Here is a 19242-nt window from a genome sequence, read left to right as displayed (position 1 = left end):
GTAAGTGGAAAGGACCCTGGACCCGCTGGCCTCTGAGTGGCCATGAACTACTTTAATTAAAGTGACCGACCGTCCCCACCCTTCCAGAACCAGCCACTGTCATGCAGATGCATTCGTCCAGCAAAAGCCCTTCACACATTCGGTCAGCACGACGTAGGGAGGCCCATTCCGGGCCAGGCAGCGGCCAGACACGAAGAGCAGCACAGAGCAGGACACACACGCCCAGCAAGCAGTAAGTCAACTCAAGGCGCGCCCCGCCCTCTCCCTGTAAAGGCACTCAGAAGCCAGGCAAGGACCATCTTCCCTCACTCCAGGTTCTGATGCCGCAGCTCAGCAACGGGGTTCCCAAAGGCCCGCTGCAGGAGCCACATGGGGTGCAGAACGCCACCGCACAGCCAGTGAGTGGAACAAACTAGACACCTTTGAGCGCTGCCTTTTCACCATATGTTCCCTCGTGACGATGGCCTTCACATACCACAGGCAGCTGTGCAAAATGAGGCCACTCTTCCTCAAGGCGGTAGGGGGGGTGCGAGTGACACTTTTTTTTTTTTTTGTATTTTTCTGAAGCTGGAAACGGGGAGAGACAGTCAGACAGACTCCCGCATGCGCCCGACCGGGATCCACCCGGCACGCCACCAGGGGCCACGCTCTGCCCACCAGGGGGCGATGCTCTGCCCCTCTGGGGCATCGCTCTATTGTGACCAGAGCCACTCTAGCGCCTGGGGCAGAGGCCAAGGAGCCATCCCCAGCGCCCGGGCCATCCTTGCTCCAATGGAGCCTTGGCTGCGGGAGGGGAAGAGAGAGACAGAGAGGAAGGAGGGGGGGTGGAGAAGCAAATGGGCGCTTCTCCTGTGTGCCCTGGCTGGGAATCGAACCCGGGTCCCCCGCATGCCAGGCCGACGCTCTACCGCTGAGCCAACAGGCCAGGGCTGACACTTTTCGATCCTCATGTTGACATCTGGGGACCCGTCCCGGGGAACCATCCAGACAAGGGACACAGCTCTCTGGACAAACAGAGTTAGTTCATTGTGGCGACATTCACAGAAGCAGGAAGTCCAACACGAGGGGAAGGCTGGTCTCGTAATGAGATGTCCAGCGCTCGGCGAAGAGGCCGGCCCGGCCCAGGAAGAGCTGTTACTCGGCATACACACTCCATCGGCGAGGAGCTGGGGGCAGACAGGCCGACAGACCCAGCAGGGTGGTCAGCAAAGTCCCGGCCTGTCTGCTCATCAGATGACGGAGCCATAAAAATGTGTGTTGAGGGTGACAGCGTCCCAATGAGGGTGGGTAAGTGCTTCCTAGCACAATGTGAAGTAAAAACATGGGGTGCAAACGTGCATCCTGTAGTTACAGTCACATCACAAAGAGACAGAGTGGAAGGAGGATGGGCGGGCAGGGCGGGGAGGAGGCATGGAAACGCCCACCAGGTGGCACGGCTGGTGGCGAGTCCCTTTATTCCCCAGGTGGGCCGTCTGCGGTGCGGACACCGCCTCTGTGATAATACATATAATATATATATTTAAATAGAAACAAGTTCTGCTGAACCACTTCCGTGTCGAGTTTCTGATGTCGGCGCAGAGAGAGACCTGCACCTCGGTCAATGTGCCGGCGCCCCCAGCGAGAGCCTTGGAGCCCCAGACTTGAGTCTGAGCCTCAGCCTTGCTCATCGACTTGGTCTCTGAGCTGCTTCTACGTTTTATGGCTGTGTATTTCCTATAACAGGAAAATTACAGTAGAAACAAATCACACCAACATTCCAGGCTAGCTGTGAGGACGGAACGCCACGGTGTGAATGACCGCTACCGTGGAGTGGTCCAGGACACAGCAGCTCACAGGAGCACAGGCCCAGGGACGGGGACGGGGACGGGACCCAGGCTGCCGCTCCCGACCTCACCATACTCGGCCCAGGGAGCGTGTGGTGAACAATGCCACCAGCAGTCCCAATCCTCAGCTTTCACATGAAGTACAGTGTTGTGTGTGAAATCTAAAAAAGGATGTAACGCAGTCCTAACTCCCGTACCTCAGAATGGGACCTTTGCTGCAGAACAAGGTCACTGCTGAAGTAATTAGTCAGGTTACCACCAGGTCATACTGCCGTAGGGAGGACCCTGTTTGATGCGATGGCTGTCCTGATATGCAGACAGCCGGGTGAAGACACAGAGACATGGGAAGGAGGGCGTGGCGACAGGTGCAGAGGCTGGGGTTCCGCAGCTGCAAGACCAGGACAGCTCAAGCTGGCCAGCACAGAGCCTGGGAGAGGCAGCAGGGGACCCTGCAGTGTCAGCAGAGGGAGAGCAGCCCGGCCAGCCCCTTGGTTTTAGACTTCCAGCCTCCGGACTGAGACAGAGGAGTTTTCTGTTGTTCTAGGCAACCCTGTTTGTGGTGCTTCGTTACGGGGGCCCGAGGAGACGAACACGAGAGCATTTCCACTTCTCTTTTAAAAAGTGGCCCAGCTGCCGCCACCCGGCTCACTGTCTTACAGCAAGGGGCACCCAGGGCCCAGTCTGCTGCGGTCCCCACCGCTCCCTACTGCCCCGACAAAGAGCCGCCTGTCAGCGGCCACTCAGTATCAGGTCGGCACTGCCATCGTCCTTAGAGAAGAGGAGCGCTCCTCTATAACCACATCTCTATGGAAAGATAAGCCCGGAGGAGAGCGGGCCGATTTCTGTGCAGGCGAGAAGTATGTTGATGGGTTTAAACCGAGCCTTTCTTTCACCCCTGCCCCGGTGTGCTCTCTCTCAGCCCAGCTCGGCCCTGCACTGGAGAGCTGGTGCTCTCTCCGCCGGAGCGTCCCAACTCTCTCTCTGTAAACCCACACTGCCCCAAAGGCAGGCAGTTCTGCGTCAGTCCACCGGAGCCCACAGCGCCTGCTCTGCCGGCACCAGAGCCCACAGCGCCTGCTCTGCCGGCACCGGAGCCCACAGCGCCTGCTCTACCGGCACCGGAGCCCACAGCGCCTGCTCTACAGGCACCGGAGCCCACAGCGCCTGCTCTGCCGGCACCGGAGCCCACAGCGCCTGATCTACCCGCACAGGCCGGCGGAGTGTCCTTCAACGGGCCCAGGGGTTTATGTTTTTAATCTTAGGTGCGCAGCCCGAGGCCTAAACACAGAATTCGTCCATGAGTCTTCCGTGAATCAAGGACAGTAACCGGGTCCACAGCCACACAGCGATAACGGGTGTTTACCGCCTGACGTGCAGAGGTGGGCGTGTCTTCCCTCCCTGGGCACCGCCCCGCAGACCCCCCGCACCGCATCCGGCGGGGCAGCTGCGCCTGCGCGGGCTCACCTTGGGCGGCTTCAGGCCTTTCCCGCGATGTCTTTTGGGGCGCAAGAGCCGTTCTCGCTCCTAGAAGGAAACAGCTGTTGGGGTTTGCAGCCAGCCTGCCGTCACATCCCCCAGCCCAGCGGGCTCTCGGGGGGCGTGGTCTACAGCGTGACCCCGCCCTCCTGTCTGCACCGGGCATGGGTCTGTCGGTCCGGGCTTTGACACCCATGTGACAGCTGCCTCTCAGAGCCATACCACTTACTCCGGCCCTGACCAGGACTCGGACTGTCCCTCAGAATGCCCTGTTTTGCCTGTCCCCTAAGACTCCCGCCGTCAGCTTCGGGGTGGACGCCGTAAAGCACCAGGCAGTGCCGACGGGACGTACACTCTGGCAGGACCATGTGTGGCACGGTGAGAAAGCCCATGGCTTTGAGCCCGGGCAGGGCTGGGCCAGACCCCCTGGGCCTCCTGCTGTGGGTGACACACTTTATTCCCACAATTCTCCGGTTCCTCCTCAGCTCCAGGGGCTAGCCCCGCCCTGCAGTGTTGCCCTAAGAAGGAAGCTGACCACGGGTGCCACGGCTGCCGCCAGAAACGGCCCCTGTGGGGCAGCACTCAGCCCAGGTAACAGCAGTACGTGCTCTTCTTTCTGGTCCAGACCTGCTTTTCCCTTTGGCTGCCAGGAAAGGCAGACACGTGATGGTGCTCTCGGCTTCAGCCTGTACCGTCACCCATCTGTCCCTCCTGATACTGGCTGACTCGGCTCTTATCTTCTCTAGTCTCACCTGTTTGTCGGTCCTCTTCCAACCTGTCATCCTTCCACTGACTGTGCTTTGTGTAGCAAAGATGGATGGAACAACGGATGGATGGATGGATGGTGGATGGTTGATGGTGGATGGATGGTGGATGGATGGATGGTGGATGGTTGATGGTGGATAGATGGTGGATGGATGGTGGATGGTGGATGGTGGATGGTGGATGGATGGATGGATGGATGGATGGATAGATGGATGGTGGATGGATGGTGGATGGTGGATGGTTGATGAATGGATGGATGGATGATAGATGGATGGTGGATGGATGGATGGATGGATGGATGGATGAAGGACGGATGGATGATGGATGGATGGTGGATGGATGGATGGATGGATGGATGAAGGATGGATGGATGATGGATGGATGGTGGATGGATGGATGGATAGATGGATGGTGGATGGATGGTGGATGGATGGATGGTGGATGGTTGATGGTGGATAGATGGTGGATGGATGGTGGATGGTGGATGGTGGATGGATGGATGGATGGATGGATGGATAGATGGATGGTGGATGGATGGTGGATGGTGGATGGTTGATGGATGGATGGATGATAGATGGATGGTGGATGGATGGATGGATGGATGGATGAAGGATGGATGGATGATGGATGGATGGTGGATGGATGGATGGTGGATGGATAGATGGATGATGAATGGATGGTGGATGGACGGATGGATGGATGGATGGATAGATGGATGGATGATGGAAGGATGGAAGGATGGATGGATGGATGATAGATGAATGGTGGATTGATGGATGCATGATGGACAGATGGATGGACAGACGGATAATAGATGGAGGGAGAGAGGAGGAAGTGAGGGGTGGAGAAAGGAGGGATAGAGCAAGGGAGGATGGAGAAATGGATAGAGAAATGGATGGAAAGAGGGATGGAAGTAAGAGGGGAGGATAGATGAATGGACCAATGGGAAGGTAAATGGAGGAATGGGTGGGTAGGAGAAAGGAAGAAAGGGAAAGGAAGTGGGGGGGGAGAGGGGAGGGAGGGAGGGAGGGAGGAAGGAAGGGAACAGTTAAAGAGAGAGGCAAGCAAAGTGAACTTGACAGTTACAGTCTAATCCTTTTCTAGAATTTTGGTCACTGCCTTTTCTAGTCTTTGAAGACCCGTGGATGAAACTGTCACCCTCCCTTGTGGGCAAGCAGGACACACTTTGCTCACTGCAAGGGCCCTGTGTTCCTGGTGCCTGAGCTCCCTCCACAGGGAGTTGCTGATTCCGTGTATCCAATATTCCACCTACTTAAGATGTACTCACCCCCGTTATCCTTACACACTTACACACACACACACACACACACACACACACACAGGCTTAGCAAGCCGTTCAAATTCTGGTCTGATTATAAGCGTTGGGTTTTCAAGCTCATGGTTTGTAACAACTAAGCTAAAAATATATATGTCAGCCCTCCCAGGGCCAGCGCATGCCCAGTCTGCAGAGGCCAGAGGACTCGTCCTTAAATCCGATGCTGCTTCTCACGGCCGCAAACCAGGGAGGTGATGTGAGAAAAGCGTAGCCATGGAAACGCTCCCAGGCAGCAGCGATGCGGTTACGCGGAGTGGCGGCTGCTCCCTGGCAGGATAAAGCTAAAGCTAAAGCAGGGAGGAGCGGGGAGCCCGTACCCTCAGCAGCATCGCCCTCACGCCCGCTGGCTGCCATGCCCACGCCGTGCCACTGGGCCGTGCCACGCGGAGGGCTGCCACGCGCGCAGACGTACCAGAGAGAGGTCGTCGATGACGTGCTGCTGCTCCAGCACCTGCAGCCGCAGGAACTCAATCTCCTGCTCGTCCCTCGTCAGGCTGAGGTCGTTCAGGGACGTGTGCCGCTTCAGGGAGGCCTGCGCGGACAGCTTTTCTTTCTGCGGCCAGAGGGGAGAGCCCCGCGGGGCCCTGTTAAAGGACCCACTGTGCGCACCCAGGCAGGAGTGTGGGATCCGGGGTACAGGCCGGGAGGATGGAGGGAGGGGTGACGGCCACCTAGTCCCCAAGCTGGAGGAGTGCATGGCGGCACGAGAACCAAGTCCAAGGACAGGGGAGGGCTGGCAGGCACCAGGTGGGCGTGCAGGGCCAATCCCAGCCTGGAACGCTGGACCAGGAAGCTGGGAGGGAGCATGCCACAACCGAATTACATTCGCACCCAGACCTGCTACGGCATTCACCTCTGAGCCTCAGTTTTCTCAGCTGTGAAATGGGGGTGACTAATACTACTTTGGATAATGAGCCTCAAAGTATTCTCTAAAGCAGGGGTCCCCAAACTACGGCCCGCGAGCCACATGCGGCCCCCTGAGGCCATTTATCCGGCCCCCGCCGCACTTCCGGAAGGGGCACCTCTTTCATTGGTGGTCAGTGAGAGGAGCATAGTTCCCATTGAAATACTGGTCAGTTGGTTGATTTAAATTTACTTGTTCTTTATTTTAAATATTATATTTGTTCCCGTTTTTTTTTTGTTTGTTTTTTTTTTACTTTAAAATAAGGTATGTGCAGTGTGCATAGGGATTTGTTCATAGTTTTTTTTATAGTCCGGCCCTCCAATGGTCTGAGGGACAGTGAACTGGCCCCCTGTGTAAAAAGTTTGGGGACTCCTGCTCTAAACCATCAGTGCCAAGACAGTGGCCTGACCACAAAGACCAGCCCTCCTTGCTGGAATAAATGAACACCCCTCAGGCGGAGCCGTCCGAGCAGGGGCCGTGATCGCCTGCATATCCTGAGCGGCAGCAATGAGCGGCTGTCTGTGAGCCCCCTGTGCTATCACTCCATCCCCTCGATTATCCCGCAACATTGATATTTTCATTCCCATTTCATGGATGAAGAAACTGAGGTGCCGAGAGAACGAGAGACGCATCTAAGGGCACGGGTGGGAGATGCCGGGCAGAGGTGCAGACCCCGTGGTCTGACCACCTGGGGCTCTCCCTCGGCCCAGACGCCCTTAGCAGCACAGTGACCTCTGGCCAGCGACAGCAGGAGGGCTGGCGTGGGTGGACACCGGGCCGGAGGCTTCTTGGGGGGGACCGAGCGCGGGGAGGCCGGGGGCTGGCCCCGGGCGGGCCTTACCATCTCCACGTTCTCCCGCGTGAGGTTCTTGATCTTCTCCTCCATCCTCTGGATGCTCTGCAGCAGGTCCTCGTTCTTCTTGTTCATCCTCTTGTTCTTCTCCACGAGCGGCTTCAGCTGCACCTCCGTCTCACGGGAGCGTTTCAGCTGCGCTCAGAGAGACAGAGGCCGGGGGGCTTTAGGACACAACGGGTGCCTGATGCCATAGCCCCAAGGTGGCCAGTGGAGACCCGATCGCGGCCTTCCTCGGGGCCGGAGCCGCTGTCGGCAGGACCACGTCTCCTGAGCAGCGCACACACCGGGAAGGCCCACGGACACGTGGCTCCCAAACCCAGCACCTGCCCCCCCCCCCCCAGCCTCAGAGGGCCTGGGTAAGGTGGGAGGAGGAGCCCAAGGTGAGGCCCACTGATCTGCCAAGGGCACCCCGCTGGCCAGGGGCCTGTGCTGTGTCCACCAGTCCACACCAGAGGTCACACCATGGATCACACACATGAAGGTCAATCCAGCTACCTAGCTCCCCCCCAAGCACAGACTGAAAAAATCTCAGCACTCTTCAGACAACGAACAGCCCCTGCGCCCTCTGTGCCAGCTCAGCACACATCAGAGGTGACGCCCCCCTTCCTCTGGGCACTGTCCTCCCTGACACATTTCTTTCCTAGCTGCACGCATGGCCAAGTTCTCAGCCTCAGTTTCCCCATCTAGAAAACGAGAAATTCACCACGTGTCCAAAACAGAAGCCCTTGCCGGCCTTCTCTGTCCTTCAACCCTCACCACAAACCTAGGAGGAGGCGAGGCCCCATCCCTGTCCCCAAGCACAAAGAACCTGGCCCCAAAGAGGTGGGCAACGTGCTCAAGGTCACACAGAAAGTGCTGGAACCCAGAACGGAACACAGGGGCCGACTTCAGAGCCCTGCTCTTAGTCACCAGGCCATGAAAGTTAAAGGCAATGTACTTCTCCAGTGTCCCTTAAAACAGAAAAGGTAGCTTTGACCCACACATTTGACTTCTAGAAATCTACTCCACAGAACAAAGGCTCAAGTGAGTGAAGACAGAAATGTATCTTGTAAAGGGGCCGGGTTTGTAACAGTCAAGAAGCCTGACACGGCCTGAACTCCCATGGGCAGAGACACGGGTGGGTAAGCAGGGTATGTCCACACAGCCGAGTGCGGCGGCAGCCGCTCAGCTGGCAAGGGCAGCTCCCCCTGCCCTGACTGCGCGGCTGTGACTCATCACTCACGTGCCAGGAACAAGTCACAGGATAAAACGGGGGGGGGGGGGGAGAATCCCACTTCCTAATCGTAAACAAAACACAAACTCTCTTGGTGGTGTCAGTATGATCACACCAGCATTAAACACATGGAGGGACCACCTGGGACTGCGGACAGCGGGGCCTCCTGATGTTGAGAGGGAAGCCCGGCAAGTGTATCAGTTCTCACTTCTGTCAAGTGGCCTGGATTGTTTTCTGACCCACTTCAGTAAACTACTCGGCACCCCATGAGGAACCTTTTTTTCTTTTTAGCTCATGACTACTTAAGTGAAAAGTGGAGACATAATATTAGATATCCAGTTTCATTATAACTAGATAAATCGATGCCTTTAAAAAGACTGGAAGGAAATGAATTTACTTTGGCCCTGACACTTGTTCACACTTTTCATCTCCCACATTTTTCAAGTAGCATAGATGCACTGACCTTCATAATAAAATTTAGAATAAAAAGAAATCTCATGAGGTATTTGTCAAGAAGTTTATAGGCTGACTACCACTGCAGAAAAATCAGGTTAGCTGTTTATCCAGCAACTGTCAAGATATTTAAGAAACTGTTGTTTTTACTGGAGATTTATTCATTAACCAGAAATCCACGTTCATTATTTTTAAAATCAGAAAGAACGGTATGCTTTGATGTAAAAGAAAGTAAATAGATAAGCAAAAAATAAAATCATGCCACCTAAAACAATCTCCGGTATCCAGGATGACAGTGTATTTTGTTCTATACACTGTTCTCGGCTTTAATTCACTGGGAACCAGTCTCCACGGTGATTACAGACAAGCTGCCCCAGCATCCTGGTGGCTGCCTGCAATCACCGCATGAATGTTCCACCGTCACTCTGACCAATACTGAGCACTGAACCGTTACGTGTTTCGCTTCGTTTCCGGTTGCCGTTATAAACAACACCCCGGTGAACATCCTCTCTACACCTCTCACTGAACTTCTCCAACTGTTGCCGAGAGCACATTTCTGCAGAGGCAAAGGGCAGCAGCAGGCGTCCTCAATGAGCATGTGTTGGATTTTCAATCAGAAGAAAGTTAGAAAGTAAAGAAAGCCGGAGGCCTCTGGGTTAACTTCCTCGTGCCCCTGTCCAAGGCACCCCCCGCCCCTGGGGGGCCGGTTACCAGTTCGTTGCGCTCATCGGCCAGGAGGGTGTTTCTGTCTTCCAGCTTCCGGATCACTGAGTTCAGCTCAGCAATTTTTAGTTGAAATCGCCTCACATCTCGCTCATCCATATGCTGATCCTAAAAAAAAAAAAAAGTCAAGATACAACTGTACTCTGAAGAGGCATGAGTGACTGAAACTGCCCCATGGACCCTCCCCAGAGAGCCCACGAAGTGCCCCACGGACCGTCTGCAGAGAGCCCACAAAGTGTCCCACGGACCCTCCACAGAGAGCCCACAAAGTGCCCCACGGACCCTCCCCAGAGAGCCCACAAAGTGCCCCACGGACCGTTTGCAGAGAGCCCACAAAGTGCCCCACGGACCGTTTGCAGAGAGCCCACAAAGTGCCCCAAGGACCCTCCACAGAGAGCCCACAAAGTGCCCCACGGACCCTCCCCAGAGAGCCCACAAAGTGCCCCAAGGACCCTCTGCAGAGAGCCCATGAAGTGCCCCACGGACCCTCTGCAGAGAGCCCACGAAGTGCCCCAAGGACCCTCCCCAGAGAGCCCACAAAGTGCCCCACGGACCCTCTGCAGAGAGCCCACAAAGTGCCCCAAGGACCCTCCCCAGAGAGCCCACAAAGTGCCCCACGGACCCTCCGCAGAGAGCCCACAAAGTGCCCCAAGGACCCTCCGCAGAGAGCCCATGAAGTGCCCCACGGACCCTCTGCAGAGAGCCCACGAAGTGCCCCAAGGACCCTCCCCAGAGAGCCCACAAAGTGCCCCACGGACCCTCTGCAGAGAGCCCACAAAGTGCCCCAAGGACCCTCTGCAGAGAGCCCACAAAGTGCCCCAAGGACCCTCCGCAGAGAGCCCACAAAGTGCCCCACGGACCCTCCCCAGAGAGCCCACAAAGTGCCCCACGGACCCTCTGCAGAGAGCCCACAAAGTGCCCCAAGGACCCTCCACAGAGAGCCCACAAAGTGCCCCACGGACCCTCTGCAGAGAGCCCACAAAGTGCCCCAAGGACCCTCTGCAGAGAGCCCACAAAGTGCCCCACGGACCCTCTGCAGAGAGCCCACGAAGTGCCCCAAAGACCCTCTGCAGAGAGCCCACAAAGTGCCCCACGGACCCTCCCCAGAGAGCCCACAAAGTGCCCCAAGGACCCTCCGCAGAGAGCCCACAAAGGGCCCCACGGACCCTCCACAGAGAGCCCACAAAGTGCCCCACGGACCCTCCCCAGAGAGCCCACAAAGTGCCCCACGGACCCTCCCCAGAGAGCCCACAAAGTGCCCCACGGACCCTCCGCAGAGAGCCCACAAAGGGCCCCACGGACCCTCCACAGAGAGCCCACAAAGTGCCCCACGGACCCTCCGCAGAGAGCCCACAAAGTGCCCCACGGACCCTCCGCAGAGAGCCCACAAAGTGCCCCAAGGACCCTCCGCAGAGAGCCCACAAAGTGCCCCAAGGACCCTCCCCAGAGAGCCCACAAAGTGCCCCACGGACCCTCTGCAGAGAGCCCACAAAGTGCCCCACGGACCCTCTGCAGAGAGCCCACAAAGTGCCCCACGGACCCTCCCCAGAGAGCCCACAGCCTTGCTCAGTAGCTCCCTCCTCGTCAGCACCGGACTCCGCCCTGGGGCCCCCAGAAGTCCAGCAACACGGACAACACCTCAAGCCCCACTGAAACTTTCAGAAAGACTTCCTTTCAAAGGTCACAAGACTTCAAACCCAACAATGAGTTCCATATACCTGCACGTGGTCTCTGGGGACCTTCACGGCCGAGCCCCTGCCCCCTGTGTATCTATGAACGCCCAGAGCGGAGGTGCTAGACATGCCTCACGGGCAGGCGCTGTGTCCGTCTTGCTCATCACGAAAGGCCAGCACCTGGTAAGGTGTCTGCACACGACACGCAGGAGACACTGGACTACTGAGTGAGTGAATGTGGCTCCAGCCGCTCTGTGCCCCTTAAGTACGAAGCATTGCCCTAAATGCCCTGTCTGCTGGCTGAGCGCCCACCCATCGTGTCCTGTGGTAACTGCGTCCCCTTCGGTGCTCTTCCTGCATACCCTGCACGGATGTCTGCATATCTTTTTTTTCAACTGGAGGCAGCTGAAGACCCCAGAGGCAAAAGCCGCCTGTTATCCGCCCTATGTTCCCAGAGCCCAGCACGTTAGGAATATCGGCAGATTTGGAGAGAATGGACTCAGAGAGGGAAGGAAGGACGGACAGATGGATGAAAGGGGTGGGGGTGGGGGCGGAGACAAGCAGGCAAGCCGACTGGAAGAATGACCGGGAGAAGGAAGGACAGTGGGGCTCCGCTCTGAGGCTCCAAGGCTCGCCCGAGCCCTCACCTGGGCACCCATGAGCTCCGCCATGTCCCCTATGCCCGGCGGGAGCTCTCTCTTTGGGCTGCTGTGATACCGCTCGGCCTCTTTGACCTGAACCAACTGCTCGTCCAAAGCCTCCTTCTGAAGCAGCAGCTTCTGGGTCTGACCAGCCTGCACGCCAAGCTCCTTCTCCAAGGCCAGAATCACACGGTCTTTGCCTTTGATCTCATCCATCTGAAGGAAGAGAAAGAAGAAGCCATCGATCGCAGGGGCTCGTAACTGGGGAAATCCCTCCCTCCCTGGCCCGGGGCCCAAGGGAAGGTTCAGCAGTTCCCTGGACCAGGGTCAGCTGAACTCGGCAACCTGCTTCCCCGAGCTCGGAGAAGCAGAGAGCCAGGGCTCTAGGCCCTATACAGTCAACCAGACGCTCACCTTCCACATTATCCATGCCCGTGTCTCTCCCACCCTAACGATATAAAACCCTGGCCCTCCAGGCCCCTCCAGCCCCTCCGCGCTCCACTGCTAAGCGCTCCACAGAGGGGGCTGCTCTCCTGGCCCCCGACTCCCTCCTCCAGCCTCCCCCAACTGGGCGCAGCCCCACCCCGCCACCAAAATAGCTCTTGCTGAGGTCTCCAATGCTCTCCTGTCTCCCAAACCCACCGGACAACTTCCTGCCCTTGCATCCTTCTCCTCGGCATGACAGCGTCACCCCCTCCCTGCTTCGTGACCCTCTCCTGCCCTCGTCGGATGACAGCGTCACCCCCTCCCTGCTTCGGGACCCTCTCCCGCCCTCGTCGGATGACAGCGTCACCCCCTCCCTGCTTCGGGACCCTCTCCTGCCCTCGTCGGATGACAGCGTCACCCCCTCCCTGCTTCGGGACCCTCTCCTGCCCTCGTCGGATGACAGCGTCACCCCCTCCCTGCTTCGTGACCCTCTCCCGCCCTCGTCGGATGACAGCGTCACCCCCTCCCTGCTTCGGGACCCTCTACCGCCCTGGTCAGATGACAGCGTCACCCCCTCCCTGCTTCGTGACCCTCTCCCGCCCTCGTCGGGTGACAGCGTCACCCCCTCCCTGCTTCGTGACCCTCTCCTGCCCTGGTCGGATGACAGCGTCACCCCCTCCCTGCTTCGTGACCCTCTCCTGCCCTCATGGGATGACAGCGTCACCCCCTCCTGCTTCGGGACCCTCTCCCGCCCTCGTCGGATGACAGCGTCACCCCCTCCCTGCTTCGGGACCCTCTCCCGCCCTCGTCGGATGACAGCGTCACCCCCTCCCTGCTTCGGGACCCTCTCCTGCCCTCGTCGGATGACAGCGTCACCCCCTCCCTGCTTCGGGACCCTCTCCCGCCCTCGTCGGATGACAGCGTCACCCCCTCCCTGCTTCAGGACCCTCTCCCGCCCTGCCCTGGTCGGATGACAGCGTCACCCCCTCCCTGCTTCGTGACCCTCTCCTGCCCTCGTGGGATGACAGCGTCACCCCCTCCCTGCTTCAGGACCCTCTCCCGCCCTCGTCGGATGACAGCGTCACCCCCTCCCTGTTTCGGGACCCTCTCCTGCCCTCGTCGGATGACAGCGTCACCCCCTCCCTGCTTCGTGACCCTCTCCCGCCCCATCGGATGACAGCGTCACCCCCTCCCTGCTTCGTGACCCTCTCCCGCCCCATCGGATGACAGCGTCACCCCCTCCCTGCTTCGGGACCCTCTCCCGCCCTGGTCGGATGACAGCGTCACCCCCTCCCTGCTTCGTGACCCTCTCCCGCCCCATCGGATGACAGCGTCACCCCCTCCCTGCTTCGGGACCCTCTCCCGCCCTTGTCGGATGACAGCGTCACCCCCTCCCTGCTTCGGGACCCTCTCCCGCCCTCCCCTGCCTCCGAGATGCCGTCTCTGCTTCTGTCTTCCTTACAGACTCACCTTGCCTGGGCCGCGTATTATATGTAATGCGATCAGCGTTGGTGGCTATGATTACTCTATTTGAGCTCCTGGTTAATAGAAGGCTATCTTGTTTAATAAACAGCGGACCATTAAAAGCTGATAAAATGTATTGAGGTTATATAGAAGGGAAATACTATCCCCAAAACCCGGACTGGGAACTTTTCAAAGTCCTACTACTCAGCAGCTCTCTGAACCGCCTTTCTTTGGGAGAGAAAAGGAGGCCCCTCTTCCCTCCACATCCCCAACCTCCCCCACGACTATCTCCTGGACCACAGCCAAAGGTGCGCCTGGCGTAGTTTCTCCGTAGGCAGCGACAGGCTGTGCCCACTGCGCCCCCTGGTGACGACCACTAGCAGTGCCCCGCCTTGGCCAATAATCTCTGCAAGGGTGGGAGCACCTTCCCCTGCTGTAGAGACAGACCCCGAACCACGCTGGAAACGTGGCTGCCACTGCAGGTGGCGATCCAGAAACAATAAGAACGATGTGAGTTTCTTATTTTAACTACTCAAGTGTGTTCTCATTAATACAAATACTGAGCTGGGAAACATCTGAGCAAAACACAGCAGAGTCCCTGCCCCGGAGCAGCCTCCATTCCAGAGAGGGAGGTAGCAAAACCACAATTAATAAGTCAACACTACAGTGGATCAGAGAGTGACTGGTGCTAGAAGAAAGACTAAAGCAAGGGGGATCGGCGGCACCAGCTGGGTGGTGTTGCAAGTTAACAGGGAGGGTCCCAGTCTGTCCCCTCAGCATCTGGGCCACACTCTGCTTGCTCTACACTGGAGCCCAGGAAGGCAGCCCCACCACTATGTCACACTAGCCCCCCCCCACACACACACACACACTAAAAGAAAGAGCAGCAGCACAAGAGGTCATCCCTGGAACCCCAGACTCCCAAGCCAGAAGAGCAGCAGTTCCCCACCTATCCTTCCAAGTGAGCAGAGGTGTACACCCAGCACACGGACAAGGTTCCTAGAAAAGCCTCCACTAACGGAGACGGCGGCCAGGAGTAGACGGACAACGAGGAGTGCACTCTGGAGCCAACGTTCCTAGGTCGTTACGTTGCCCCACCCAGAGTCCAGAGCTTCCGGAGACTTGCCAAGATCACACAGCTTACAGCAGGCACTCTGGCTATTTGTTGACTTTGTGTCCAGCCCCCAGGCTGGGCTCTTAGAGACCCTGCCCCCTTTCCCAAACCCTCAGGACCCCACTAAAGCGAGAATCGCTGACACTGAGCATCCCCGAACCACATCACCTGAGTGTGTGGACATTCCTTGTTGCCTGGCTGCATCCACTTCCTTTCTCTCACATTCCCAGTCTCAGCATGTGGGTCAGGAGAGGGGTGGGACTGAACCCATTCCAAGTTCCCGGGGCAGGCTCTGATTGGCTCACACCACCCTCTATCCCCACCCCCTGACAGAATTGGTTCGGGGATGGATGGATACGTGGCCCAATCACGAGTCAACAGCCTGAAGAGAGCATTGCTAGGCCCCACCTGTTTCTCCTTAGGAGTTAAAAAAGAGTGTCTCTCACTGTGTCTGGGCCGTGTTGTGTGATGAGGATGTGGGGCTGTGGCGTAGCAGTGACCCTTCACCAGGACATGGGTCAGAACAGAGCCCGAGAAACCTGGATCCTGGGTGCCACTGGAACTGTGCCAGACGCTAACCCCACCCCACCACCTCGGTAATGAGAACTGACCCTCAAGGTTCACGCTGGAGTGAGGTGGGATTTTTCCACTGGCCGCCAGAAGACCCTGATGGACACAGAGTTAGAGGAAGCACACAAATAGGATAGCGGCTATCATGTCTTTCTTACACGCTGGTGTGAGCTCTTCTACACTCGTGCTTAAGAGACGCACTCTCTGTCTTTCAAGACCCTCAGAGGAGCCACCATGTACCCTGGTCCATGTACCCCGTTTACAGACAAGCTGGAGGCCCAGAGAGGAGAAGGTGCCCACGTTGTGGTCAGAAGCACCAGGATTCAAAGCCAGGTCGGCCTCCCCAGAGCTCTCCCTCTGCCCTCTGTCTGCCCCAGAGGCACAGAATTGGTCCCTTCACAGTCACATCCACCAGGACACTCATTTTGGCGGAACCTTCGCTCGGCTGCTCCAAACACGCCCGCCGGTCTGTGAGTGATTTTGAGAGCGCCTCTTCACCACAGTTTGGGGAGTCAAAAGATGAAGCAGAGGCTGCCGCCCCAACACCCATCCTCACCCTCCTCCTTGGTACCTGTAGCCCATGAACAGTGTCCCCCGAATGTCACGTCTTCAGGAAAGTCAGGATGTGGCCTCATTTGGAACCAGGGTCTCAGCGGATGTAATTAAGGTGTAAGCTGAGGGCACACCAGATGAGGGTGGTTCCCGGCCACCGCCGCGAGCTGGAGGAGGCAGGAGGGATTCCGCCCTGCAGCCTTCAGGGGGCGCCCACACCTTGACTGCGGGCTTCCAGCCCTCACGGGGCTTTTCCCCGAGGCGACGAGAAATAAACCAACGCTTCGGCAGCAGCGGGCAGTATCTGCAATAGCAGACCCGTAACATATGTCCCTCTGTTACAGGAAACATTCCTATTTACAGTAAATAAAGTGGAAAATCCCAGGCCACGTGTATAAAAGACTGAGCTTGATTTAAAATGCGCGGAGGGCTCGGGGTCTGTTTCCGTCTCAGCACCGAACAGAAGCGTCCCCAGCTCCTGTCTTCTCGGTGTGTGGGCTCACCTGCAGTGGCCCCCTGAGGGGGACGGGGTGAGAAGGACAAACGTCCACTTCTCCTGTGGTTCCCGCAGAGAAATGTCACTCCTGAGGTAAGCCTGGTGCCCATGGTGACGTGCTGCGAGGGCAGGCTGCAGGCGGCGTCCCCCTTCCTCGTCAGCTGGGCTGGGTTAGACGTGCAGGAGGCTTTCAGACTCCTGCCGCCCCACGCCAACGTGCCTCTTAAGAACAGTCAAGGAGAAAGGGAGTTCTGGTCCACCCGGGGCTGTAACACTGTGGTTTCTGGACTCATGCCTTAGACCAGTTAGGACGGGGTCTGTCTGCACGTCAGGATGACTCCTACAATACACAGAGGCCCGAGATCTGGAGGTTGTTTGTCTCTCACGTACAGAGTGTGGAAGGGGCCGTCGCGGGGCTCCCAGAGTGGTGAGGGCCACGGGCGCCTCCTAGCGTCCCCTCGGCGGGACTCTGGGATGTAGTGATGATCCTGTGATCCTCACGCGCCCCCCATCCCGTCCCCTCAGAGCGCCAGACATCACATCTTCATCCTCGGTCGGCGGCAGGAGATGAAGAAGGTGAAGAAGGGCATGGGGTCTTCGCTTAAGGACACTTTTCTCTCCTGAAGTTCCACGCGCTTCCACTTCCACCTCTTTGGCCAGAACTTCCTCCTGTCGGGTCACCTGCTGCAAGGGGGCTGGGAAATGGCAGTGCTTCTGAGCGCGGGCAGCTCCCGCCCCAGCCCAGGGCGGCACTCTGCTCGTGTCCCAGCGCGGCCACAAATGACCACACTCGGTGGCTTACACCAACAGGCATTTATTCCTTCACCGATCACTGCTAGAAACAGTTTACAGTTGTGGATTCACCTTCTATCCACAGACCCTGTAAAAATCCACTTATTCTAAGGGTCTGGACACTCCCTTGGATTTGCTACATCATAATCCCAGCATCTTCAAATACAGATAGTGTTCTTTCCTTTCTGTCCAACCTTTAAAACTTTATTTTTAACTGTCTTGTGTATTTGCAGTCCTGGTTGGTGCAATAAAAGTGGTGATAGTTGACACTGTGTCTTGAATTTAAGGAAAATGTTCAACATTTCTTCATCATGGGGGTGGTTAGATTTTTGATAGACCCCTTTTGCAGGTTAGGGAAATTCCATTCTAGTCCTAGTTTGCTGGGAGTTTATATCATGAGGTTGAACTCCATTAAAGGTCTTTTCTGCCTCTAGTAAGATGATCCTAAGTTTGTCCACTAATAGTTGAACTGTATTCACTGATTTTAGAATATTAAACCAAGCTTCATATTCCTACAATAAACCCTACATGGTCATGACCTATTAGCCTTTCTATGTATTGCTGGGTCTGACATGTTCATAGCTCACTTATCACCTCTTGTGTCCGTGGCCATTAAGATACCACCAAAAGGATTTCTTTTCTTATAATTCACTGGTTTGGAATCAGAATTATGCTAGCTTCATAAAATGAGTTAAATATGTTCCCTATTTCTCAATATTCTGTAAGGGTTTGTGTAGAATTAGTTTTAATTTCTTCCTTCAATACTCAGAAAAATCTTACCTGTGAAACTGTCTGGATCTGGGCTTCCCTTTGCGGGAGAAATTAGTAATTATATAATTACAGACTTAATTTCTTCAATAGCTATAGGACTACTCCAACTTTCTATTTCTTATGGTGTCAGTTTTGGTGAGTTGCACTTATTCAAGGAATATGCCCATTTCGTTCAAAAGTTTCGAGTTTATTGGCACAGGCTGTTCACAGTGACCTCTCACTACCTCTTTAACGTTGGCAGGAGCTGTGAATTGTTCCCCCTTTACATCCGTTATGTCTGAGACTCAGAGTGGCTTCTCCTCTACGTCAGCATCAGCACAGGCTTATCGATTTACCAACTCTCATTCACCTTTGAACGTGATGACTTTCTTTACTGACTGACCACAGGGTGCCCGCTCTTTACCGTTTCCTCATTCTGCTTTCCTGGAGTTTTAACTTGCTCTTTTTCTTTCTTCTTGAGATGGAAGCTTCAATATTTGATTTTCAGCATGTCTTCTTTGGTGTCTAAAGTCAGTTCTGTTCTAAGCACGGATTTAACTACAGCCCACACATTTTGAAATGTGCTCTCTTCTGTTCTTGAAAAGAATTGCATTCTGCAGCTGCTCGGATGGTGTGTTCTGTCAGTTGAGTTCAAGTTGGTCGTGTTGCTTAGATTTCATACATCTTCCTTCTCTATACATTCTTTCACTTGCTGAGATAGGTGTGCTATTCTCCACGATCCTTGTAATTTTCCTTTTAGTTTTGACAAATGTTTTTTTCTTTTATGCAAATTTTGAAGTCTTGTTAAGTACATTCCCACTGAATTGATCCCTTTATCATTAAAAACTGCCCCAACTTGTGTTTAAATTTTACCTCTTGCCTTAATGTCATTGACGTTAAAACCACCAGACCAGCTTTCTTTTGGTTAGTGTTCTTGTAACGTATCTTTTTCATCCCTTTAGGTTCAGTCTGTGTCTTCATAATTAAGACGCAGCTCTGTAAATATCCCTATTGGTGTGGCTGTGAAGTCTAGTCCGAGAATCGCAGCTGCCTCGGGCTTTTAGCCTGCACCACACAAGTTCAAAGTCCGACAAACCTCTCAAGGGGCAGGCGGTGGCCTGTCTGTTGCAGGTGCCCTCTGCCCTGTGGGCTATAACTCCCAAGCACGGGCCCTGGCTGGTTGGCTCAGTGGTAGAGCGTCGGCCTGGCATGCAG

General features: G+C 56.0%; 1 protein-coding gene across 2 annotated transcripts in view; it reads right to left on the bottom strand.

Annotated features, from left to right (window-relative positions):
• JAKMIP1 (janus kinase and microtubule interacting protein 1) overlaps positions 1-19242 on the bottom strand; it is a 97354-nt gene that overhangs the window by 40119 nt on the left and 37993 nt on the right. For both annotated transcript variants that reach the window (XM_066387647.1, XM_066387648.1), the window contains exons 4-8: positions 11870-12079; positions 9538-9657; positions 7146-7292; positions 5813-5953; positions 3288-3347 (exon numbers count right to left, since the gene is read on the bottom strand). In XM_066387647.1, the coding sequence (XP_066243744.1) occupies positions 3288-3347; positions 5813-5953; positions 7146-7292; positions 9538-9657; positions 11870-12079 (678 nt within the window). The remainder of the gene's footprint in view (positions 1-3287; positions 3348-5812; positions 5954-7145; positions 7293-9537; positions 9658-11869; positions 12080-19242) is intronic.

Source organism: Saccopteryx leptura, chromosome 5 (assembly GCF_036850995.1).
Source record: "Saccopteryx leptura isolate mSacLep1 chromosome 5, mSacLep1_pri_phased_curated, whole genome shotgun sequence".
NCBI lineage: Eukaryota > Metazoa > Chordata > Mammalia > Chiroptera > Emballonuridae > Saccopteryx > Saccopteryx leptura.
Note: the sequence above shows the minus strand (reverse complement) of the source record. Positions and strands in the feature narration are given on the sequence as shown.